The 25415-nt window shown below is 44.4% G+C and overlaps 1 protein-coding gene across 1 annotated transcript; it reads right to left on the bottom strand.

The window, feature by feature from the left end:
• Positions 1–1606: 1606 nt before the first annotated feature.
• Positions 1607–25415, bottom strand: ATP6V0A4 (ATPase H+ transporting V0 subunit a4). The gene is made up of 20 exons (XM_014877059.2): positions 25227–25415; positions 24669–24747; positions 23761–23855; positions 22629–22754; positions 22162–22256; positions 21283–21409; positions 20628–20710; positions 15893–15986; positions 15099–15311; positions 14675–14825; positions 13784–13923; positions 13329–13486; positions 12795–12888; positions 10231–10349; positions 9046–9262; positions 7364–7471; positions 5319–5453; positions 4243–4360; positions 3071–3242; positions 1607–2020 (listed from the first exon to the last, which is right to left on the bottom strand). Exons 1-20 carry the CDS (start codon positions 25341–25343, stop codon positions 1927–1929), a joined length of 2535 nt encoding a protein of 844 aa, XP_014732545.2. The 5' UTR covers positions 25344–25415; the 3' UTR covers positions 1607–1926.

Here is a 25415-nt window from a genome sequence, read left to right as displayed (position 1 = left end):
AGTGATCTGAATGCTTCCTGAATACTAGTGTGCTTTGTGCTCTTGTGGAGTGAGGAATCACAAATGCTCAAGTGAGACACAGGCTATTCTGTGTTATCAGGTTGCCCACAGAAAGAGAGAGAGCTGAATACAGAATTAAGCCTAATATTTGAGTTGCTGTTTGGTACATTAAACAACATCCTGTCACCTGAGGTATTCATAGGATAACTTGTTTTTCTTGCTTAAAGTGTAAACCCTAGACAAAGAGCAAAACACCAAGAAGCTCTGAAAGGAACAGATAATCTGTTTCTGGTAATTATCTTCTCAGTTACATTGCAATCACATGGAAGGCTGCAGTTAATATAAAATATGTGTTTATGCAGAAAATTCACCCACTTATTCATAAAGCAAAATGTTTTCTCTGTGTTTGAAGCATCAAACAGCTTCGGCCTTTCTTTCTTCAAGACGGCTTTTCTCCTGAGTAGGAATAGACAAAATAGGCTGGAAGGAAGAAACAAAGGTTATGTGCATATGCTGAGCAACTGTGACACCATCTGCAGTCATGTCTGTGTGGCTTTTTCCTGTACCATAGGTTTCTTATGCCCAAAGCACTGGTGACCTCAGACTATGCATGGGTTGTGGACATGCCTGTGCCCACCTCTTCTCAGCTCCAGCTGCTACTCTGAACCCAAGCTGTTGAAAAAGTCTCGTTGTAACTGCTGCCCAATGTCAGTCAACGTCAGTATGGCTTCTTGAGGCCACAAAGGAAATTTTGGGACAACTGCTTGGCTTGGGGCTGTATTTTCTCCCCTGTCACTGTAGCTGGAGGTGAGTCTCAAGCCTGACTACTGCACAAACATAAGCTATGATGGCTATAACAATATGCATCCTGCTGGGAGCACTCCCATGTGGGGTTTTTGGTGGAGCTGGATATCAAGGCAGTGAGTTTTGAAAATAAGGGCTTGTTTGGTCATGACCCTTGGAAGACAGCACTGTCCACTCCAAATCCCTTGGTGTACTCTATTTTCTTTACATAGTTCAGGGTTAAAAAAACATAGCCTGTTATGATTAACACTATTCAGTTTGAAGGATCAGTAATTCATGAATATTTCAGAAGATCACAGTACACCACTACTTCAAATTTATGCCAACTGTTTTGATTCCACTTTTCTTTCTGTTCATTAGGTATTAGCATTTCTACACAATCTGCTTTAACAGCCCATCTTGAAAAATACAGCACAAGGCAAGTCGTCTTGAGACTTCAATGACAAACAAGTCAATAGAGATAAATAAAATGGCTGTCAATGCGGAAACTTTCGTTTACACATTTCAAAACTAACACTTTTGTTAAGTGATGATGTGTGTACATTTCTATAATCCAGTGCTGTCAAGCCCTGGAGCAAATCGGATAAAAGGAGGGTTATTCTAGTAAAGCATGTAGAAAATTGCAAGCCTGCGATACGATCTGTCTTTGAGATGGTTTGCATTGTGTGCTAAATGAACGGCTGAAATCTTATATGGGACTTAATCACGTCATATGATCAACCACAGACCAAACATATTTTCCTTGGAAAGAAATATACCCCAATGACAAGGCAGCAAACGGACTAAAACGCATATGAGTCGATTGTTAATAATCGATTTAATTCCAAAGCTGCATCTCCTTTTTTCAACCAAGCACTAGAAGCTGACGCCATCAAATGCTGAGGACCAGGTCCTTGGCAGACATCAATGGAGTCTCAGCCAAGAGTCCAGCCAGCCCAGCTGACATAGGTCAGCTCTTAGCTGATACAGCAGTATATTGGAATGTAGCTAGGACATATTCATCTACAGCTTTTCTTTCAAGGGCCACATCCCATTGTTTCATCCCATGTACCCTACTCTGTGAGTGAGTTGCCACAAGGAAACAGAGCCTGGTCTGAGGAGGGAAGCAGTGATGCACTGGTTTTACTCTTCCGCAGTGCCATTGATGATGTGATGGAAGGAGAACGGAGAAAATTTGTACCCAGCTCCCACGTAGAACTTGTTCTGAAATTCGACCCTAGGGAGGAGCAGAGGGAGGCATCAGTGCTGCCTGTAGGCAGGACTACAGCCAGCCAAGAGGCTGAAACATGGCACCCATGGGAAAAGGGAGGCCACAAGATGTTGGACTCTAAGCTATGAATGTCAGCCCTTTATAGGACCAGCAGTGAGACACAGGCAGCCCAGGGAGCAACGAGGCACACATCAGCTCTGACTTTCTATCCAGCCAGACTGGAAATGCTCATCACGAAGCCAATGAGCAGAACCTTGTCTGGTAACCTGCTTCTAGCAGCTCTGAGAGCTGGGATAACCACCTGCACACTGGTGGGAGACAGACACCACCTCCTTCCTGCACAATGACAAGCAGCTGCACCATGGTTTGCCTGGGCAGTTTATGACTTGTGCTGGGACATTACTTGGTGAAAAAGATCACAGCTTGGGACTCAGGTAGGATGCCGAGTTACAGTGGTGGTGAAGGGTATTTTGACACCTTGGTCTTGCTCACATGCTGATGATGTGTCCACACTGCTGGCCTTGCCTGGACTGATGATCAGTTAAGGCCAACATGGGCTAGCTTGGAACTGGTTTGCCACAAAGCCTAAGCAGACTGAAGATCAACTTGGGCTGATGACACAAGTCTGGACCCAGGTTTTCATCAGGTTTTGCACTCCCAGCTGAATTCTCACTGCCCTTGGCAACTGTGTTGTTAGATCCTTAAGTGGGATACACAGCCAGTGGGGTGCCTGTGCTGCCTTTGGGCCTTGTCATGCAGGTCAGAGGCCTCAGTGGCTCTGCATGTTTACCAGGACAGAATTGCAGGTTGCCATTTGCCTCACATGCTGACAAGCACCGCAGGTGCAGGAGGACAAACAGGTTGCTCCAGGGAGCAGGACAGGGCAGGGATCTCTGAGCTCCCTTTGGAAGAGTCTTCCCCCACTTCATTTGCCAAAGGCCACTAATAGTCCAAGGCACTGGCACAGCATGTCTAGCACTGTGGCCACCTGTTCCCACAGCCTGTTGCCTCCCAAAGACTGATCTGGGAAAAGCTCCAGAGGACCACTGCACGTACCAGTGCAGACGCAAGGCGTGAAGGAAGGCTGAGAGCCCCTCCATGACCAGCAGGATGGCCACTGTCAGCACTGCAAATGCTGCAAAGATGATGAAGATGGCGATGAGACCTGCCCAGCCACTGCTGCTGAGCCCGTTGTGCATCACCATGGTCCAAAGGACCTCTGACAGCTCTGTAGAAGGAAATAAAGGGGAAAAAACTGCTGAGCAGCAGCTATGGACAAATGCAGTATGCAGTCTGCCAGCTCACCCATTTTTCCCAGTTTGCAGAATATGTATGCCCTCCGCTAAGTTTTTAGTTGCTTTTTTTATTTAGGTGTCTGCTCTCCATGTAAAGCTAATGTGTGTCAGCTCCCACTCCACTCTACTATTAAGCTAATTTCTGTGCCAAGAAGTACATCTCACCCCTATTAATCCATGGCACAGCACACCATAGCCTTCTCCTTGCCCACCCCTTTCTGTTTTCCTTTTTTTGTGTGCATAATTCTTTAGGGCAGGTGCAACTCCTAGCCAGAGGCATTACAGCAATATTAATAAAAAACATTTCAGAAAAATTAGAAACATTGAAAATCTAAGTTCCAGCCTGAGGCAATTTCTAGTATTTGAGCATCTGTTTTTATCACAAATCAAGACAAAAGACATTGAAATGCTGTACATTTCTCATGGAATGTGATGTTCCACTGAATGTTTCTGGGAAAAATCCCGGTGAAAATTACATATTCCAGAAGCTCTTGAGCCAGACCTTTTCTTTCTTGTTTGTTGAACAAAATCAAAATAACTGTTTCAAATAATTTTGGCATTCATCTGCATACCCTAAGGCTACAGCAAGTGCTTCTTGGGAAAAGCAGCTATGGCTCCCATACTGCCTTCATCTCCATGGACTGGACTACACAAGTGGACTGCACCTCCCACAGTTCCACACACCATGAGGCTACAGAGCAGTGCAGGAAAGGGGCCCCAGGCAGTGAATGCAACCAGAGCTGCCAGGGATCACCTCTGAAAACTGAGATTCCCACCACACTTGGAGTGACCTAACCAGAGGCAAAACATCCTGACACACAAATATGCACAAGTAGAAACTTGGATTTCATGAAGAAATTTGCAAGAATAGTCAGACACCAGCAGAAGCCATGGCAAGCATGATGAGGACACTAAAGGGGGACAATCACTCACGTGCATGGGCCAAGCTCAGTGCCCAGAGTCGCAGGTAGGAGGCTGTGTTGGAGATGCAGCCAAGGCAGTATTCAATGGTGTGGATAGCTTGGTGGACAAATATGTCTCCAAAATTGAACTGAAACAACATAAAACCAAAAAAGTTTGATTAGGTCTCACTTCAGGGCTTTCTGTTTAACAGAAAAGGCTCTTCATACTCCTTTCCTTGCTACGTCCTGGGCAACACAAAGGTATTTCCCAGGAAATGAGACTGTTCTGAAAAGTGTCAGTTCTGTATGATCTTCCCATATGTTCTCACTGGAGAAATACCAGTGAAAATTAAATGTTTGGGGAGCAGCTCATGTTCCACTCTTATGATTTCAAATTGTTAAATGTCGATCCAGCTCCTGCCATTCTCTGTGGTTTCTTAGAGAAACAGAAATTCTTATGTAAAATAGGGGCTTTCAGACTATCTGCCTATGGGCATACACATTTTGGGAGATATCACTGAATAACTGTATCTATCTCATAATAATGAATAAGCAAATCTGTGAAGATTCCCTATGACTGGGAACAGCCAGCCATATCCACACTCAATACTGCTGATATTCCCAACTGCTACAAATATTTTTGTCCCTTTTTCCTGTGTTGCTCCCAACTGTATAAGCTTTTGACAATATCTGCCAAAGGAAGGATTCTCCCCCTATTCAATAATTCCGGCTGCCAACTTTAAATGCTCCTTTGCAATTTAGAGGAAGGAAAGCTCACTGACTCTTGGGAAAGTGTTGACCTTCTCTGGGGTGCAATGTGGAAGTGAAACAACCACTCCTGAGGAAAAAAACCTTGAGGTTTGTAACAGCTTGAGGGTTTCAAGAATGCCTGCCACCACCAGGCAAAACCAAAGGAAAAATTTAGAGCAATTAATTCAATGAAAGTTCAAACCCTATTCTGTTTGTAAACACAAACTGTTATTACGACAGCGTGTGATGATATCTCGTTAGAAAGAAGGGCTGGCAACTCTGCATAAGTCTTCTGCTTGACTTTGTGTCTTCTCTTACTGTATTTGTCTGAACAATTATCTGTCCAAATTTTCTTACCTCTTCATCATCACCCTCATGTCCTTCATGGCCACTGCTGTGGTCTCCCTGGGAAGCTTTCTTGGAGTGATTGGTCTCTGGGACATCTACCTCATTTTCACCTCCTGAGTTTCCTGAGATGGCTTGAGAACGGATCTTTCAGAAACAAAATGCAGTATGTTTGTTTGATACCAAAATGAAGAAATCCATGGCACAGAACTCCCTCAATAACCTCATGATGGGTAACATGTGAAGGAATACGTCATGAACACAAAAACAGTTTCAACAATAGTCATCATGGACCACAGAAATGGAATAATCTCACCAAATGGCTAATAATACCTAAATATTTTCCATCCTAGAGCATTTCCCAGCTATTCCAATTATTTTGTAGCTAGTTTCTAGTGTCAAAATGCACTCTTTGCTCCCATCGTGAGAAGATCCATCACTTTTATCAAATGAGAAAATGGAGGTATTTTAAAGCTGATGATACCAATTAGATGGGTGCAAATCAAAGGAATTAGTGTCAAGTGAAAAAGCAATGAAGCCTGAGAGGATCACATGACTTGATGAAGGTCACACAGTTCTTGGATACAGGCAGAAATAAAATTCAAAGCTCTTGATTCATTTTAAATTGACCAAAACCTCATGGCAACCTCTCTGCAATTTTTATTCACAGGACTTTTCTAGAGGCCTGAACAATCTGATCTAATAGTCCTATTATACAGCATAACCAAATAGAGACCTCATGGCTTCTGTCAGGTTCTGCTTGTCACCCTTTATAGCCTCTGGCAGGTTTCATGGGAAAGGTCTCCTGACAATATATTGTTTCCTATTGCAGCAATAATGATTGTCACACCCGCTTTGTCTTTACTTTACCTGAATGTCAGCATAGAAAACAGACTTTGCTGCAAACATATAAATCTAGGGGAATGTAGGATGTGATCAGACAGCTAACATATGAAAATTAGGAACAGAAATATGGGAACACAATAGAAGGTGGGTAAAACCTGTCAGATGTTCCTAGCATAAAAGCAGGAGATGGAGTCAGTCATGTCAAGCCTTCATCCAAATCCCAGAAGAATGACAAAATAAGAAATTACAGTGCAGAGGCAGGGCTGAAAAGGTCTCCCAGGGACCTGACTTTCAATTATAGGTCAGAAGTAACTGGGTTGGAAAAGGTCAAGCAGCAAAACCAGCATCTCTTTCTTCAAATGGAAACATCTGTGCCCTATAAAAGGTACTCCAGGCACTAACTGTGACTATAAAGAGAAGTAAATCTTGACTGACAAGTAAAGTCCTGTTAGTGTAATAAAGGAGAGAATTAATGATCAGCTCGGAAACTGCAGCTGCCACAGTTGTGAGTTGAGAAGCTGTGGGCAAACCACAGAGCCCATGGGAAGGAGGGCTCTGTTAATGTGAAGGCAATCACTTAAGGAAGAAAGAACTACTAGAATGCAGGCAACAGCTTTTAAATCAAGCCTCTCCTTCAAGCACTGTTGCCCTCTCCAAGGCCAGGACTTTCACAGATACCTCATTTCTACAGAGCAGCAAACTAATGGTTAGTGGAGATTGCGGACTGACAACTGAGATCTTTTCCCTATCTTGGCTTTACCAGCACTTCAATCTTTCTGTATCTTCTTTGTAATTGGATATAACAGGTGAAAGAGCTTGGTGTCAGCTTAACAAATAGGGTATGTCCTTGCCAGCAAAGCTCCTGCTTCCACATAAATGTTTCCTTCACTGGAAATATTCAAAAGCTGTCTGGACACAAACCTGAGTAATGAGCTCTAGGGATACCCTGTCTGAGCAGGGAGTTTGGACCAGATGACCTCCAGTGATCCCCTCCAAATTTAGACATTCTGTGATTGTCGTTTAGATGGTTTAGACATGTCCACACACATGTCCTGGGCATATGTGGCATAAAGCACACTTTGAAATTGTCAGAGAAAACTTGGGGTAAGAGAAACACAGAATTACATCACTGCAAAGAGTTCTTGGGGTCTGTCTGCCCAGTTTTGTCTTTGCTGTACTGAATCCCCCCCCAACTGATCCACATCCCTTACCAAGTGCTGTGCTTTCTGGTGGTTGGCTCGGAGGATGAAAGGCTTAATTAGGAGCATCCAGGGAACAGCAATCAGAGCAAATATGACCAAGAAACTCTGCACTTCTTTCTAAGAGACAAAACAACAGGAGCAAAAAGTTGCTTTACTTCCTTTAGCCAACTATGGTTATGGTTAGAAACCTGAGTCTATATAATGGTAATTTTTTAAAAATTGTTGCATTTGGTTGTGTATCCTCTGCTTATGAGAACATGAAAATAAGTGTAGAGTGCTTAAGGCTCCAGAAAGCACGTTCAGCTAGAGGTTGTTGGAGATTTGGAGATGAAAGACTTTCATGCTGAAAAGGGTTAATTTACCAAAATCCCATGCTACTGACTTGAAGCTGGCTGCTCAGTGTCCCAAGTGAACATCCTAACTCTGTGTGAGTCAGTCAGTCTGCCTTGCTTTGATCAGTGTAGAAAGGCTACATTAAGAGCCAAGTCATTCAAGCCTTGCCCTGGATTTACTCCACGTCTGCAATTTCAGAAGGAATTGAACCCCCATAGCTTAGGTTTGGTAACAGATTGTCTCCACAATATAAAGTGTTCTTACATTGCAGTATGGCACCCCTGATGCAGTATTGCTGTCCTGACATAGCTGTACTTTCAGCAAACAACAACAACAACAAAAGAAACAAAGAAAACCTTAAACCACAACTTCTGCATTTCTTTTAAAGCTGGCTCAGATGTCTGATCACCTTATGATTGGACTCATACAGTATCTTCATTCAGACTGTGCAGGCAGATGGCACATTCTGTTCCTGGTGGGGCAGGGGGATAGGAATATGAGAAAAAAATGTCTACCTTGGGAAAGCTTTGAGTTGGTACAAAGCACAATATTATCTAAAGATTTTTTGGAGACTGGGAAGACTGTGTTTTTCCAAACTCCCCTGCATCCTTAACACAGTTACTTGGAGCTGATCAGGGCTCTCTACTAGCTCTGACTCATCAGCTGTCCCTAAAACTGAGCTCATGTTGGAGTGCCCAGTGTGCAATTGTATACATGCGGGTGCATGTGTCTGGATGCAGCACTTGCTTGAAGATTCTTCAATGATGCTGTTGATGTAAAATCAATCAAAGAAAAAAAATCATGTTCTGAGAATATAAATATAGATGACTTTAAAACAAGTTTTCTCTTATGGGAGATTTTTTTTTTTGCTTGCTTTTTATTTTTTTTAAGTGAACTCCCAAGAGGAGTTATTTCTGACAAAAAGCTGCCAGAAAATCCTCTAGCTACTTCACCTTTTTAGGTGAAAATGTAAAGTATTAAAGCTTTCCAAAGCTGAAATAGGAACTTATCAAGAAAGGGAGATGTCTCTAGCATTGTGGCCAGACTGCAGGACAGCATGCCTGAAATATGCAGCTTTGTATCTCTAGTCACACTTTGAGATTTCCCCCCCAACAGTATCTTCAACTGCATCATTATTCTTGTAAGAATGACACTAGGAAAGAGATTTCCTCTGCATCGCTGATTGATTGCTGCTCTCTCCCCTCTGTTGACAAGGGCAACACAAATACCAGAAGAATAAACTTTACTTGTGACTGACATTTGTGATAGAGCTTCTGAGCCTGTATCTTTATGCCCACTCTCCACAGCACCCACTGCAAATACAAAACTACAGTGGATTCAGGTTGCTTGATCCATACCTGATGCAGATACAATGGAGCATTTGAAGTGTCACTATAATTGAACAGAAACATGTTGATAAAGTGGATGAGGATGCTTGGTGCACTCTGGGATGAATGGACATCAAAATGACACCATTTGAAAATAATCATGAAGACCAGGTAGCCAAAAAGAGAGATAATAAAAATCATCTCTGGAATGAACTGAAGGATAATGTTTATATATTTCCTGAAGTAGCTGGAAAGAATCAAGAAAGAAAACTACAGTTAATACTGTTAATAATTTTTAAAGAAAAATACGGTTAATACTAGATATTAATATGAGTTTGGACCCATGTCTGGCAGTACTTAGTTTTTAGAAAATAACCTAACAAATGTACAACTATCACTAGCCAAGAAAGAAGTCCATAATTACAGGCTTTATCAATGAAAGCCGTTGGTTAAATACAAAACCTCTGTTATACTGATTATTTTCAGATTTTTGTATTCAACCTACCAGAATGTCAGCACCTCAAAAGACTATTACACTGAAATAAAAGACAATTTAAAAAAAAAGTCTTCTTCACAAATTGAACATTAAATGCTAAGAAAGGTCAGAACCAGGAGTATCAGTCCTGTAGGGTCTTCTCTGTTCTGTCAAACACTTTCTGTCCTTGAAGGTCACTGCACACATGGTAGCTTTGGAGAGTCTCTCAAAACGATAGTGTCAGCCCTTGCACTCTATCACCATGTTTTATTTGTAGTTGCAGAACATAGAGGCAGAGATATAGACAAGCACACCCACAAATCCTGACCAAGGGCTGGTAAGCGAGGTGAAATGCACATGCATACACTGCAAGATTTCAGTGTGTTTAGGTTTAGGCCAAAAGAGCTTGTTTTTCGAGAGAAAAGTTGTCAATAGTGGGAGGTGCTACACATTTTTAATTTAGTGTGCTTCAATATTTTTGCAGAATTGAGAATATGAGAAAGTAAGTTAAAAAGAAAGTCTGTTGAAGAAAATACCTGCAACATCATGGCAATCCTTTGGACTTAGCACTGTATATCAATAGTTGTGTGAGTCAGTCAGTGTATGGGACATTTCTACTCACACTGGGGAAAGGTGAAAGTTCAAATCATCAGTCCAAAGTATGGGGCTTTCTCTGAATGAAGGACACCAGTGAGGACTTGTGTGTTACTGCGGCAACAGACTTGGTGAAATGAACTTACATGTGGTTGAAGAGACTGAGTATCACGCCAAAAATCATGTGCACAATCCCTATGACAACCGACATCTTCATTTTGTAGGAGTTCAGGAAAGTCAGCTTGTTCGAGGCAACATTCCAGATCTTTGGGTAAAGGAACAGGGAGAGCGAGAGAAAAGAACAAGATTTTCAGGTGTTTGATCAATAAAAGGTTTGTGGAAGTTGTTGCTTTGACACCATCAATTTGCTCCTACCAGTTCTAGTAAGAGGGTAGCATGGCACAGAAATCTGTATGTTCCTTTTATTACTTTTCACTCTGCCAAGGTATTAATCTAAAATGTATAACGTATTAGAGTTGTTTAACAAAGGAAATAACAAGGATTTTAAATGATCCTATGACTTTGCTTCAGTCCTCCAGAAACCACCGCAAAGGCTGGTAGCAGAACCTAGATATTTTCTGTGTCATTTCCTGTCCTTAGGCTGAGTCATCTTCTTTAGCAAAAGTGAAAAGGCATGAGAAAATCCCTCCTGCTGCAACCAAAATTAGTTCCACCCTCACCAGAGAAGTACTAAGGATAGAGAATTTTCAAACTTTTTGTTTGAACAGAAAAAAACTCTCTTCAGCTCTTTGGCCATGGAGATTATCTTGCTGCCTGCCTCTCTTCACTAACTTTTTAGTGATGTTAGGACATACACCCCTTCTCAGTCCTGCCTTCCTTATGCTACAGAGCTTCAGGGTTGTTTCTCCTTTCTTCTCAAACTTCCTAGACCCCAAAGTCTTCTGTCCTCAGTAGACAGCACTTTTCAGACACTTAGTACCTGAAGAGAAAGAAGTAAGACAGGATTATTTGGAGGGTGAAACATGCTTTGCGTGTTTGTTTGATGTGGTTTGCCTCTTCTCTGGATACCAAAGAGACTGCCTAGCTTCTTCATCTCAGGGGGACTTTTTTCCCAAGATACACCTCAGTCATCCCATCAGGATTTGCAAAATGCAAAGAGCCATCCATCCTTCAGGGCAGATGACACAGAATCTCCTCAGAGAGGGCCAGGAAGGGGTTGGTGCTTCCACTCCACCCCTTCCCTGCCAGCACTTGTTCAGCCATTCTTCCCTCCCAGCCAGGACTTCTATCCTCTTAAACAAGGAGAAGCCAGGTGGAAAGAGGTAGTCTAGGTCAACCTAAATTAGAGATGTATCAGGGCAACAAGCAGAAAACTCAGTTGATTCTGATGTGATTTTTTGAACCAGACTGCACACATCCTGGACAGATCTTTAGAGCTGAGTTTCTAAAAAACTGACTACAAGGCCAATGTCTCTGAAAAGCAGGGGGGGACAGAGTTTCTTTGGGTGACCAATTGAAATGAGAGTGCAACCAGCAGGGATGGGGGTTATTCAATTAATATGAAGATTGAAACAGGAAAGCTTGATGTTAAAAAGTACATTTCAATACATGATAAAGACAGAACAACAAGAGAAATAGGACACAGAGAAGAAAATCTGACTAAGTTCAATAATACTGGCATTTATTTCGCATTCTATGCAACAAATAGACTGCAATAAATTTGGAAATTTGCCTTCAGACTGGTGAGGTATTTCTGGAATGGGTTAAGTACTCAAGTAAGGAAACATAGTCCAGCAGATGTGTGGTAGAAAAGAAGCTGTAGCACAAGACCATTCTCCAGGAAAATTGACCTTCCTTCCTGCTTACCTGCTTATTTTGCTGTTGCCTGTGCAGAACAGTTAGCAATATATTAATTGCTAATTGCTGAAGGAAAGCATCAGAAAGACTGATGAATGGGAGGGGGAGTTGTAATTAATGAAGTTGTATTGAATAGTGTGGCACCTAAGTAAATAGTATGGAATAAGGGGTGAAGTGTGCTGATTTTGCCTGGGTTAGAGACATTTTTCTTCATAGCGGCTGGTATGGGGCTGTATTTTGGATTTGTACTGTACACACAGTTGACAGTGTAGAGATGTTTTTGTTATTGCTGAGCAGGGCTTACACAGAGCCAAGGCCTTTGCTGCTTTTTGTAGTGCCTGGCTGGTGAGGAACTTGGGGGTGCGTGGGAGGTTGAGAGGAGACAGAGCCAGTGCAGTGACCCAAACTGACCAAAGGAATATTCCAGACCATGTGACATCATGCTCAGTGTGTAAAGTGGAGGGAAGAGGGAGGGAGGGGGGATGTCTGGAGTGACAGCATTTGCCTTCCCAAGTCACCAGCACGTGTGATGGGACCCTCCTCTCCTGGAGATGGCTCAACTCCTGCCTGCCCATAAGAAGAGATGACTTAATTCTTTACTTTGCTTGTGTGCACAGCTTTTGCTTTCCCTGTTAAACTGTCTATATCTCCACCCACGACATTTCCAGCTTTCACCCTTCCAATTCTCTCCCTGATCCCACTGGTGGGGGAGTGAGTGAGGGGCTGTGCAGGGCTTGGCAGCTGGCTGGGATTAAACCACAACTATGTAAGAAACAAAGAGAAGAAGTGAAAAGCACAGCTTCAGGAGAGAGTGCAGGGAGCTACTGATGTACCTGATATGTAGAAACAGGACTGAAATACAAATTATCTTAGAGTAATTTAATTTAATTACCGGATCTATTCCAAATGGATATGGATTTCCAGAGTAGACTCCTGGGACTGCTGGATCCAACTGCAGCACTGTATTGTCTAAAAGCACATCCTTACTACAAGAGAAAACGGAAATGACCTTTGCAGCTTAATCTCTCCATCGAAGCCCACAGTATATTTGTGAGGTGTGCTGAGGACTACCACAGGATATCTGTAGCTGACTCCAGCCTTTCTGCGACCTGTTATCCTGCACTTGTGTGCATGTAAATAGACCCCACACAATGGCAGTCTCCCTCACACTGATAGTTCTCTATGCATCAGTCCTGGACACCTGCAGATTTTTATGCACATCAATGCCTGAACAAACAGGCATGTTCTCTACATTTCCATTTCAATAGTGAGTTCATCTGTGTGTGTCAGACAAAACCTCTGATTCATTCATGACTGCATCCACAGCAGGGAGTCCTTCCCTTCCCCACACAGGCAGTCTCTCTCTTTCCAAGCCTACATGCTCCATTTGGAGTGTCTTTACTTCCTTCCTACATTCAGCACTTACTTCCAAGTGTTATTTTTAAACATGGGGATGATGTGCCAGGAAGAACCGAAGAAGTTGAATGATTTGGAGAAGCAGTCATTGTAGATGAAGCCAGTGTACATGGAGAATATGCCCATGAGCAGGATCAGGTAGCGCCCACTGAAAAAGGTGTTCCAGATCTGCAGGGGGAGAAGGCAGTGCCAGTGACCAAAGAACCTGCAGGTCCATCAGTTGGTGGGCCTCAACCAATAGTAGACAGGATTGTACTAATCTGCGTATACACAATTATTTATGGAAAAATTTGGGTCCCTTCGGGCCCTCTGTGTATAAGTCGGTAGAATTGTCAAACCTCTGCCTCACAGGTGTCTTTGAACCATCTCCACACAGCCTTTGGGACTCTGGATGTGCCCTTTATCAAATGGGGCTGATGAGTCTTTCCCTATGCTGATAGGGTGCACCAGTTCCCTGATACTCACCTCATTAGTGCTTTTCTGGGCCAGAAGGCTCTTCTCATTAATGACCATCCAGAGTGCAAAGCCCAGCATGACAGCACCATGGCCACAGTCCCCAAACATCACCGCAAACAAGAAGGGGAAAGTAATGATAGTGTAGGGAGCTGCAGGAGGGAAAGGTCAAGAAGTTCAGCTCCTGCTAAACAAAAAGGCCTCATCAAAGAAGCAGTCTCCCCATCAGGCCATTCCTTACAGGTGCTGCCCTTAAAGGCCTCCTCAATCCCTCCCCTACACACCAGGCAATCAGATCTAGTACAGAACTAGCTTTACCATCACAAAGAATGTTCATTGGTATGACCTGTACCTTCCTTGCAGTTTTATCCTTTGTTTCTTGCCTCGCCATAATAAACACCATGTGTAGACATTCTGTTTTGCAACATAAAAATGTATTTGAATGTTACTATCATTTTTCTCAATCTGCTCAGTCTCAACAATCTGAGTTAATCCCAACCTTTCACATGGGCCCCCATTTCTGAGTTTCTATTAATTCTCAGTGGTCTGTCTGAGATTCTCTACCATTGTTTCAAAATTTTGATGGGTCCTTTTGGCCTTCTTTGCCTCAACACAGCGAGTTCAACTTACATTTCCCTTATGAACTTAGTTATTTTCCTCAGAACAGCTACCTCACCATTTATTCTCCATCCTGTGTTTGTATAGTTAATTTCCATCACAAGCATTCACTGGAGACCAACAGCCAAGTTCTTTGCCTGAGAAAATCCATGTGTATGCACCAAACAGTTCCAATATGTTTCAGATTTCTTAATCAGCAGTGAGTACATTTTTTAGGATAGTGAGAGCTCAAAGGCTTTACTTTGGCTCATGCAAACCAGATGCACATATTTGAGTGTTTCTCACCTGGGTTCATCTCCCTATAGTTGCCCACACCATAGGCATCCACGATGTTCTGAAATCCAGCTGTGAACTTGTTGGTCCTGTTGAAGGTAGGTGGTGCCATCCTGGTGTGTATGGCAGTGAGGATGGGGGCAATCGTGGAGCCACTACGTTCCTGCAAACCCAGTGACAAGGACAGACACAGAATGGATAGAAGAATTGGCCCCACAACATCACTGCTGGCTCAAGGGTCTGTCACAAACCTGCTAACATTTAATGCTGGCTTTAATCTCTGTCAAAAGATGAAAGGTCAAACAACAATGGGACAACCTCAAAAGAGAAAAGGAAGCCCCACATTACAATAACAGACCTGACTGAACATATGCTCAACACACAGAAAATTCAGTGTGGGTAAGAGCTTCAAGGACCCAAAATGTTGCTCTCTTACCATTCCTTGATGGAGAGCTCTTTTTATCCTGTCAGCATCAGCCACTGGGAACCAGATCTCTGCAATGACACACTGCTGGGTGACATCGATGTTACAGCAATTCAGGATGTGGTAGATGGCCTTGATTTTCTTCACTTTGATCGCCCAGGACCACAAGTTGGCTGCTGCCTCATGCAGCAGTCGTTGGCGGTGGGATTCAGTTTGTGTCATCACCTGTAAACACAATATGGGGCAACACTCAAGACAGGGAAGCACAGGGGCCATGATCTACTCAATTAATTGGAGAGGACAGGTGGAAGAGGGTTGATGGAAAGGAACTATTTGTATGAATGTGTGAGGTATTCCAGAGAGCAGCATGTGCAGGTGTGGACACCGGGTCACTCGATACCAGGTGCCCAGTGCTGCTCACCAAGGACTCTCCCTGCATGGTCCTGAGTCACTGTAAGTGTAGAGGAGACCAATGGGAATTACTGAGCTGTGGGATTGGCTCCCTACCCAGTTGCTTACAGACCGGCCTCATCTCACCACGTGCTCCCAAGCTGCCATCTCCTGCAGGCAGCTCTGTGCCACCAACTTGGGGCATATCACAGCCATGAGCAGAACCACAGCTCATGGTCTTGGGACCTCCATGCATCATGTGGCCACCACAGTGCTGCTGCATGAATGATGGAGATAATCACATAAGGTGTCAGGAGGACAACCTGTGTGGTCTGCAACATGGTTTCAGACAGGACAAATATCTGGGCAGGTCCCAGTTGTAGGGTTCAGTCCTCAATAAAGCCATTGCCACTTACTGTATTTAAATCCTCAATCCTCGTGTTGACTCCATCAAGCATTTCTCGGCGCTCAGTGGCAGACTCTGGACAAGGATAGACTGTGGCACGAAATCTAGCCTCAATAAGAGAGAATTGAGAAACACTTGTTATTTGACTGATTTTTCTTCCTCTGTACTCTTCTCAGCTCAAAGGCAGGGAAACTTGACTTTATTCCTGAGCCAGCAGTATACTGTTCTCACATACCTCTGAGTTGCACTTGGTCTTGAAGAAAGGTGCGAATCTTTATCGCTTGATGAGAGTAAGGACCTCTTCGCCTGTTCTAGCTGAAAAACCCTCCTTGTCTTAGGTGATAGATAGGGCCTGATATCATATAGAGGTCAGCACTAACATGTAGGCACCTCCCTTCTGTCCACAAGCTGCTTGAATTACGACGACATTTAAGAAAAACCCACCCTGGCAAAGGCAGCCTTGCTAACAGCAGCCAACAGATGTCTCTCTTGCACTGAGGCTAGAAAAATACCATGTCCCTGTGTCTGCACTACCCTCCTGCAGGCACTGGGAGAACTCATCAGCTGAGCTACTGCTGCACTGGGAGCAAACGCCCTTTGTGAGGGCAGGCTACATAAGTAAATAACCCTGTAAAAACAAACAAGCAGGCAAGCAAACAAACAAAAGGACTGTATTTCCAGGATAAAATAGGAGAATAGCTGTATGTTTTGGCTAGACACCTTGAGGGAAAAAGGGAAGGATGGGTGAAGGGTTTTAAACACCTTAGAGCAGTATCTTTAACATCAGCTCAGATAAACCAGCATAAAAGCTTCCATAAGCTTACCCCCAAGGCTCTGTTTGGAAAATTCAGTGCTTTTGTTTGGCGTGGTATAAGAAGGACTAATGTGGGATTCTAATGTGAGTGAAAGTCTTAGCTGCATGCAGGCACTGCTTCAGCTACAGCACAGGAGCTGTACATCTCAAGTATAGCTGCAGGTCACTGTGGTGTAAAGGTGCTTCCACCAGCACAGCACACTGCAGTGCTGTGCAGCCACTATGTGATCCCAGCACAGACAATTAGAAATGAGTTGCATGTCTCTCTGAGAAGTGTGCAGCTACCTGTCCTGCTTGCAAAGCAAGTCCCAGAGTACTCTTCATGCTCAACAGCAGGTACAAGGAGTTCCCCCCGGGACTTCACAGGCCACAGGGTGCACTGCTGCTGCTCTCTGCCTGCAAGCTGAGCTGAGCTGAGGCACTGCAGTAACTAAAATCTTTCCTTTTTTTCCTGCTTAGCTTGTTCAGTGATATCTAGTGCATATGCTATCCCTGCCACTTTGATACTGCCCATCAGATCTGCAGGAAGAGATCCCTCCTCTTTGCAGAACAGATCTCCTGCCCTTGACCTAAGGCAACACATTTCCACCATCCTGTCGTGGATACAATGAGTTAGGGCTGCTAAAGGGCTGTCTTTCTGCACGTGGGATGAATTAAATGATGTAACAGGGTCATAAGGGTCTATCCCTGCTTAAGAGACAAAAATGAGTAGGCTCTGTGTACAGATAAGCATCATATTCTGGCTTTGTCTGAGTGCAGGATATTTCACCACCTGCTCTACAAAATCAGTTCCAGCACACATACAAGTGAGGACAGTTGCAAATTGAACAAAACATGCTGCAGTTTCCTAGAGATCAGCCCAGAGCTGTGTGTAATGACAGCACGTGCTCTTCAGCTAAACTTCCCTTTCCAGAATTGAATTTCTCCTCACTCAACACCTGGTATTCGTTTCCAAAGGTTATTCATCCTACCTAATTATTTCCATCTTCTTATTCTTCACAGCTCTTAGTTCATCTTTAATAAGGATTTTTAATCAAACTTGAAAGCTTATTCCTCCATGCTGTACAGTTCCCCCATTCCCAATAACGTTATTGCAGCAGTGCTGCTTTGATCTTTTAACAGCCATTTTGCATACTGAGTATCAGCTTTGCCCTAATGGCACAGACATCTCTGAAAGCTCCAGGAGAATTCAGCAGGGAATCCTTACATTGATAAACCCAGTTTAGTATTCACATTAGTACTGAGGCAGCTGCAAGAAAAGGAGAAAAAGAAAAATTCTTACGTTTTCCTCCTTCCTGCTCCCTCTGCACCTTTCACTAATAAATTTGTGCATGGACTTAATGCTCATGAAATTGGCAGACTAATGTTACCAATTAGAGTCAAGCAGGGACTACAAGTGTAACCTGAGGCACACAGCTCTGCAAACAAATCTTAGCCTGCCTTGCAGGAGCCTGGCTTAGACCAGTCCCATGATTTTTGCAGGATATTTACTTGTCATGAATGATGACTTAGTGCTAAGCAGAAATATCCTGCTGGGGCTGGAATGACACTGCCATCTGCTTTAGGTATAGTCAACCCTGCCGTAAAGGTGGACCAGACTAAGATGTCTTGGACTGGGTACCAGGGACAGATGATGGCCCACATAGCACAAAAAGAGTGTCAGAGATTTAGAAACCTGAAAAACACACAGAAAAACATCCACATATATGGGCATAGTAGCAACCAAAAAAATTTGAAAAGAAAAAGGAACATAAAAGACAACTTCATTAGCACTGCAGAGAGTGTCCTGTGAATTTGTCTTTGGCAAGTGTATTCTCCTTCAGTTACAAGGGCCTGAGAGAAACCAGTCTAAGTCCCTGTCTACAAACCTATCACCATCTACATCTGCAACACTAACTCCGAGAAACGTTGCATATCACAACCTCCCTGCAGAGATCTGCTCACATTTCCAGCACTGCCTGACCCCTAGCTGCAGAAGATTGTCCCTATAGTTTGGATGATTTTGGTGTCAATCAACAATTAATATTTGTCAGGCATTGCATTGCTTGTTCTTTTACTCCCATCCCAGAAAAAAAGTCTTTGGCTTTTGACTGCAGGAAATTTTAAATGCTGCAGGGGAAAAAAAAATTACATCCAAAATGAAGAACTTTCAGCACTCTGTGGGCAACCCCAGCCAGTTCTAAATGTGTGACCAGGTGATTTGCAAGGCCATCGGCACAGGGGAAAATTCAATGGGAAGCATTCACCACCAGCAGCTACCCATGCAGAAAGGGAGAAGGGCTCTGAACAGCATTTCAAAAACAGGCAAAGAAATGAGACATAAGAGGGACATGGGCCTGATGAAGCAAGTTCAAAGGAGGGTATGAAGATGATCAGAGGGATGAAGCACCTCTTCTATGAGGAAAGGTTGAGAAAACTGGGGTTGCTCAGCCTGCAGAAGAAAAGGTTCCAGAGAGACCTTACCACAGCCTTCCAGTACCTAAAGAGGCCTACAAGAAATCTGTGGAGGGACTTTTTACAAGAGCATGTAGTGACAGGACATACGGGGAATGGCTTTAAACTGAAAGAGAGTAGGTTTAGGCTGAATATTAGGAAGAAATTCCTTACTGTGAGGGTGGTGAGGCACTGGCACAGGGTGCCACAGGGAAGCTGTGGATGTCCCATCCTTGGCAGTGTTCAAGGCCAGGGTGGATGGGGGTTTTAACAACTTGATGTACTGGAAGGTGTCCCTGCCTATGGCAGGGGAGTTGGAATGAAATGAACTTTCAAGTTCCTTCCAACCAAAACTGTTCTATGATTCTGTTATATGCAGGAAATTGTAATCCAGAAAGAGAATAAGGCTTGCTGACTCAAAGACCACTGGCAGCAGCAGACTGATCCTGCACAATGGCTATGGCAGAATTTCTTGTATGTCTGAGCTTCAGGATCAGAAATCAGTGACTGAGAGCTGGGAATCTTCCCTCATGTCCATGACTACTTTATAGACAGATGTTCACCTCAGGAGGGCTGAATTTCTCTCTGGATGGGCATTGCCCTTCACTGCTCATAGGAGGTATCTTGGAAGGCCCCATTTCCAAAGCAGGAATTGCTGACAGACCCCAGGGTTCTGTCTCTTCTTGGGACTGAAGTCAGTCATGCTAGCTGGATGAAAGATCTACCTGCTTTTATTCTGATTAAAGGCAGCATGTAAGGAAAGACCTGCCCCTAGTGCAGATGCCAGGGAAGAGCAATGCTCAGCCTCTCCCTGCAGGCTCTTGGCTGGCTCTGCCTGGCTGAGGGGCTATACCTGAAATGGGTTTGGTGACAGCAGACAGATCCTCTCATCAAATCTGATTTACGCAGCAACAAAGCTCATTGGTCATCAGCATTATGAAAGAGTAACAAAATATTCAACCTGAATTATCTTTTCAAGATGCTTAACAGGGTGGAAACAAGTCAGGTTGTATGAAGCTTTCATTTCTCTCCTGGGCTCTGTCTCTGATTACACAGATATTGCTCAAAGGCCTTGGGAAAAGGTTGAATAAACTACAGCATCACCTTTTCATGAAGAAATGAAGGAAAGCTTGAGAGCAAGAGGATTACCACATTTCCAGTCCTCAAGTTAGGGTCTCTGATTTTCAGGGGAAGAGTGCTGAGTATTTTTAAAACAACAGTCCCCTTTTAGATATCCCAAGTTAAAAACCTAGCAACTGAAGCTCTCAAGAGCTGTGTGCATCTTTGGAAAATGTAGGATCTCGAGTTCCAAGTGCCAAGATGATGAATGTCTTTCATGATTAGGAGCAGCGGAGCTGAGGTGTGGAAGGGAGGTTGGCTGCAGAGCTGACAGCTGGGGAGATGGAGATCTGGTATCTAGCTCCAAATTCAGCCAGCCTGGACTGCCAGTAACCACTTCTATGGGAGTCATTGTGGCTTGCCCCCAGGCCTGCCTTACCCGTCACAAATCTTCTTGATTTTTTGTTTAAGCTGCTCTCCTTGATAGAAGATAATGAAGACGTTCTTCTTCACCTCTTCTCTCTGCAACACACAATTCAAGCAGAATTTAACACACCCAGAGTGCAGTGCAGAAAAGTTGGTATCTTTTTTTTTTTTTGGCAGCCTCTCCACTGGTTGCTTTTATTCCCCCATCCCCACTTTCCCATCAGCAGTGTTTACTCCAGATGCTCTTCCAGGAAACAGGCATGGGCAGTAGTTCTGGGTTATGGAGGAAACAGCAATGTGGAGCAGAGGGGACAGAGTTCCACTGGGACATGGGGTTTTCCCCAGATACCCCAAGGGGAATTGACCCTCTATAGCTAATTCCAGGTGGGGACAACCACAGTTCACTTCCATGGTGGTCCCGATAATAGAGCTGCCCTGTGAGGCCGCAGGTGCATCTTGACAGGCAGGAAAAGGAAACCACCTTAACAGCAGCAAAAGGGCAAATTAATGTCCAAGAAACTTCTCCCATCCTGAAACTGTCCCACCTTTCCCCCACAGGCTGCCCTCAGACACCAAGCTCTGGAGAGGCAGCCAGCACTGCAGCACGGTCCAGGTCACCAGTTTGGTGTCTGCAGGCCACCAGCACCCACACAGGGTATGGTACCTACTGTCACAGGGTCCTCCATGGGGGTGTCCATCTCTGTGTACCTCAGGTAGATGTTTCCCCTGCAGGCTCGCCACAGTAAACGTTCAAAGGGGATCATCCTTTCCCTCTTTATTACCCCTGCTGTGAATCTGAGCAGAGTTACAAGATAAATAAATTACAAGCCCATTCTATGCCTTTTAGGACCTGTAGCATATATGATTTCACAAGCCCTTGTTTTCTAGCCTGTGCTAGCCAGGGCTTTGCTGCAGGCACTTTTAGGAAAACTTTCCCTCCTCAAGCTTGGCTTTTATCCCAATCTACTGACTTTATCCTATTCTTCTTTCTTAAAAAAAAAACCAAAAAACTTTCCTAAATCAACAGGTGAAAGTGAAGAGATAATTGGGGCTAGAAATGGACATCACACAAATGAGAGTGCCTGAATGGCAGACACAGAAGGTAGAAATTTTTAAGTGGTGGTTTATCTTTACTCTCCTGTTTTCCTTTTCTGAGAAAGCATCAGACTGCAGCTCAGTGCAATATCATGGCTATTTCTGTCTATCAGACATCCATCCATGAGGACCAGGCTGGTAGCCAGATGCCCGAGACCAGAAGTCATGGGTGAGATGGCTTAAGATAGCAATTTTCAGTCAATACCTCCTAAGGGATCACTGGAATTAGTGGCCTGGAAGTAGAAGTCCATTTGTCCCACTGACCTATAACCTGACCATAGTTTTGATGATAATTTCTGAGGACAGTCACTCTCTTATCTCCATGAAATAGCTCTGCAGAGGAGGCTGGTGAGCACCCTCTGCTAAGAAGCTGAAGAAAGCTGTGCCAGTGACACAGCAATGCAACACAGGTGGGAAGTCTGGCCAAGCTGGAGACCATCACCAATACACACCCCAGCTTGGCAGCTGCAGCAGCAGGAGTGCTTCTCAGCTCCAGCAGTCCAGATGTGTCTTCACTGAAGAAATCATCTGGTAGATTGGTTTCTGCCTGGAAAACATCAGTTTTAAAAAACAGTCTTTAGCATTGCCAGTTTGAAAACTATTTTCACATTTTTCTCTTAACAATTTTTCCCCCAAATGTAGCTTTCCATGGAGATTTATAAGACCAAAGGAAAAACAAAGTAAACTATATCTTAGCAAAGGAAAAGCATAAATGCTATTTTCAAAGAGATCTGTGAACTAAGTTTTTGAGTCCCAGTGACTCACGGAGCAATGCATGCTCCAAATTGACTGAGGTGTTTTTGCAAACCTCAAAATGGCTTGTGGTAAAGACCTCTAAAAGCAACATACACCAAATGACAGTGCAAGTATTTTTAAGAACCTTCCACATCTCTGTTGGAAGAACAAAGAGGCCTCTCACCTCGAAGAAGTCCTGGGTTTTCTTCAGCAGATGTTTGAGCTCTGTCAGCTCAAGGAAGTTCTGCTTCAGTGTTTGCTGATTCTGGTTGGCTTCCAGCACTTCAGCTTCAAGTTTCTCCAGTACTGTCTGTTTAGGGTTCAAGCACATCCAGAAAAACTCTGAAGCAGATCAATGGCTCTTTCCCAAGCTGATACCAAATCTCAAACAACAATTTTGCTTTCTTTTGTTTTTCAAGGGAGAATACAGAAATATTCAACAAACACTCGGATAAACACTTTTGTAGGGTGATATCCATCAATGCCAATGTATCATTTTTCCATTGCAAACATTCCCTGACGGGTGTGTTGTCCTCTTCTGGCACTGGAACTCTGATGCCCCTGACCCAAGCACAGGCAAGTAGGGTGTGTTTGTGTGGTGTAGGTGTCTCAGCCTGTCTGGGTATCTCTGTGGTTCCTCACAGACATCTCACACTCCAGGCTGACTAGCTGTCAGTTTACTGACTACAAAAGCAACACCTACATTACTTTAGGTTCATAAGCTATAGGCCAAAAATTAGGTGATAACATGGGGCCAGAATATACCAGGAAACCAAATTGCTTATGAAGCTGAAGCCCTTGGAAAGATTTTCTTTTCTAGTCACCTACATATGCAGGATTCTAAAATTACCCTGTCAGTAAACTTCGCATCCAGCTGGGCTAGAATAAAACATCCCTTGCATATCCAAAAGCGAGGCCTAAGTATTTGTGTCAGTCCCCAGTATCACAATCCCAGCAGGACAGGCAGCCCTGCAGTGAAGTGGGTTCTAACATCAGGTCTCTTGGTAAAACACCAAACCCTTCTTATTCTCCCCTATAGGATGATGGGGGCATTCTGTGAAAGTAATACTTTTTATTTAATATGTGGGACCAGAGGTATGTTTCAAAGGGGATGGTAAAAGCACTGGGCTCCTTTAGGAACATGCAGCAGGATCGGCCTCAACCCAAGTGTTGAGGCAGCAACTTGGGGAGCACCTCCTCAGGCAAGGAGAGCTGTGCCAGCCTCAGGCACCAGATTCTTCCTTGCAGGGAGGGCTCTATCGAGCATAATACACGGACAGCCTTTCTCTCTCCTGAGTCCACTCCAAATTCTGTACCTCCATATCAATCATTTCCCGAGGCAGGGGGGTCTCTGGGTACTTTTCTCCTTTGACTATTTCAACATTATCTTCCATCTCATTTTCCAGAAAACCTGCAAGGAAAGGGCACAGAAGTCTCAACACAGAATCATCCCTGGTGCATCATCCTGGTCACCAGCTTGCTCAGCCAGGACCAAGGAGGTGTGACAAGATTAAGTGATATACAAGGGCCATCATCCCAGTGCATATACACAGTCACCAAGGAATGAACACCCCCAGCCTCCATTCTCAGTGGAGATGCTGTTTCTTTTGAAATCATGGTACCCACTCCCATGTGGGCAGCCCTCAGCCCCGGCACAAGTGGCCACCATGCCCCCCTTTATTTGGGGCAGTGAGTAGGGCACACAGAAAGCTCAGGTTCCACTGCTTTGCCCAACAATGCTGAGTGCTGCCACCATGGCTACAGTGGGCGCCAGCATTGTGGTGGGGAGAGTGCAGTGCTCCTAGGACACACATCCACAGGACAGTGGAAATCACGAGCTCTGCTGCTTGGGTTTTAAGGACTTATCCCGAGGCTGAAGCCCTTGGCCATAAGAAGTGTGTGCCAACAGCTAGTGCACTCGTGTGAGAGTCAGGTTACCCAGACCAGCCTCCTGCTCAGCCCCAGATTTATCTTGTGATTTTATAAAAGCTAATTAGCCGCCTTTCAGTTCAGTTAACCATTTTCAAAACAGGGGCAACAATTTATTGCCCATATGGGGTGAAGTGGTAATTAGCTGACGCATGGAAAACATTTCCAGGGGCTCAGATGAAAACATCACCATTTTGCCACTAATTCTGCTCCCCAGTGTGGGAGCACTTAAAGAAATAAATCCCACACCACCAGTTGGCAGGAAGCCGATTCCATTTGACAAGCGTTTACTTACGCAGGATTCTCTCCAAGGATTCGCACCTTCTCACTTCATTCACAAACTTTCTCTGGAAGCTGTTGACATTCACATTCAGCTAAAAACAGGAGGGAAAAACAAGCCTGGGGCTGAAGGCTGCACAGTGCTGCGCTCATTTATAACATCAGCAGAGAATGAGCACCTTTGGTGCAGATGGCAAAGCCACCGTGACTGACGGGGCCCTGCTGGCAGGGCAATACCATGGGCTTCCTCATGGCCTAGGACCTGGTGGCCTTCCACACAACCTCGCTGTGACAGCAGGAGCCACAGAGGGGCCTTCATGGAGACGCTTCCTACGTCCTGGTGATGCAGAGGATTGTTCTAAGGTTGTGCAGAGGGCATGCAGAGTAGTGGATGGAGACTCAGGGATGGGTGGGGTCTTGGCATGATGTTTGGGTTTCAGAGCAGCCTTGGGGGAATCCCATGGACTTTTTGGCCTCCCTACAGGTGCATCTTTCCTAAGTGCATTGAGGGAAGGACAAGCACACCCTGGGACACTTCTCCAATAGCTCAGCATGCCAGCCAAGCACTACTCACATCTCTGAACTGGACCAGCCCCAGCTCCCCGAGCTCAGCCACGCAGCAGTAGGCAGCCTCCACCTGCAGGAAGAGCTGCCTCAGGCTCATCTCCTCGCTCCGGAAGATGGAGGCCATGTCTCCCTCCCTTCCAGGTCCTTGTGGCAGCACCACGGTCTTCCTTGCCCGGCAGGTGCAGGAAGGTGCCAA

This window comes from Sturnus vulgaris, chromosome 5 (genome assembly GCF_052056855.1).
Source record: "Sturnus vulgaris isolate bStuVul1 chromosome 5, bStuVul1.hap1, whole genome shotgun sequence".
In the NCBI taxonomy this organism is placed as follows: domain Eukaryota; kingdom Metazoa; phylum Chordata; class Aves; order Passeriformes; family Sturnidae; genus Sturnus; species Sturnus vulgaris.
The sequence above is the reverse complement of the archived record's forward strand: the minus strand, read 5'-3'. Positions and strand labels throughout refer to the sequence as shown.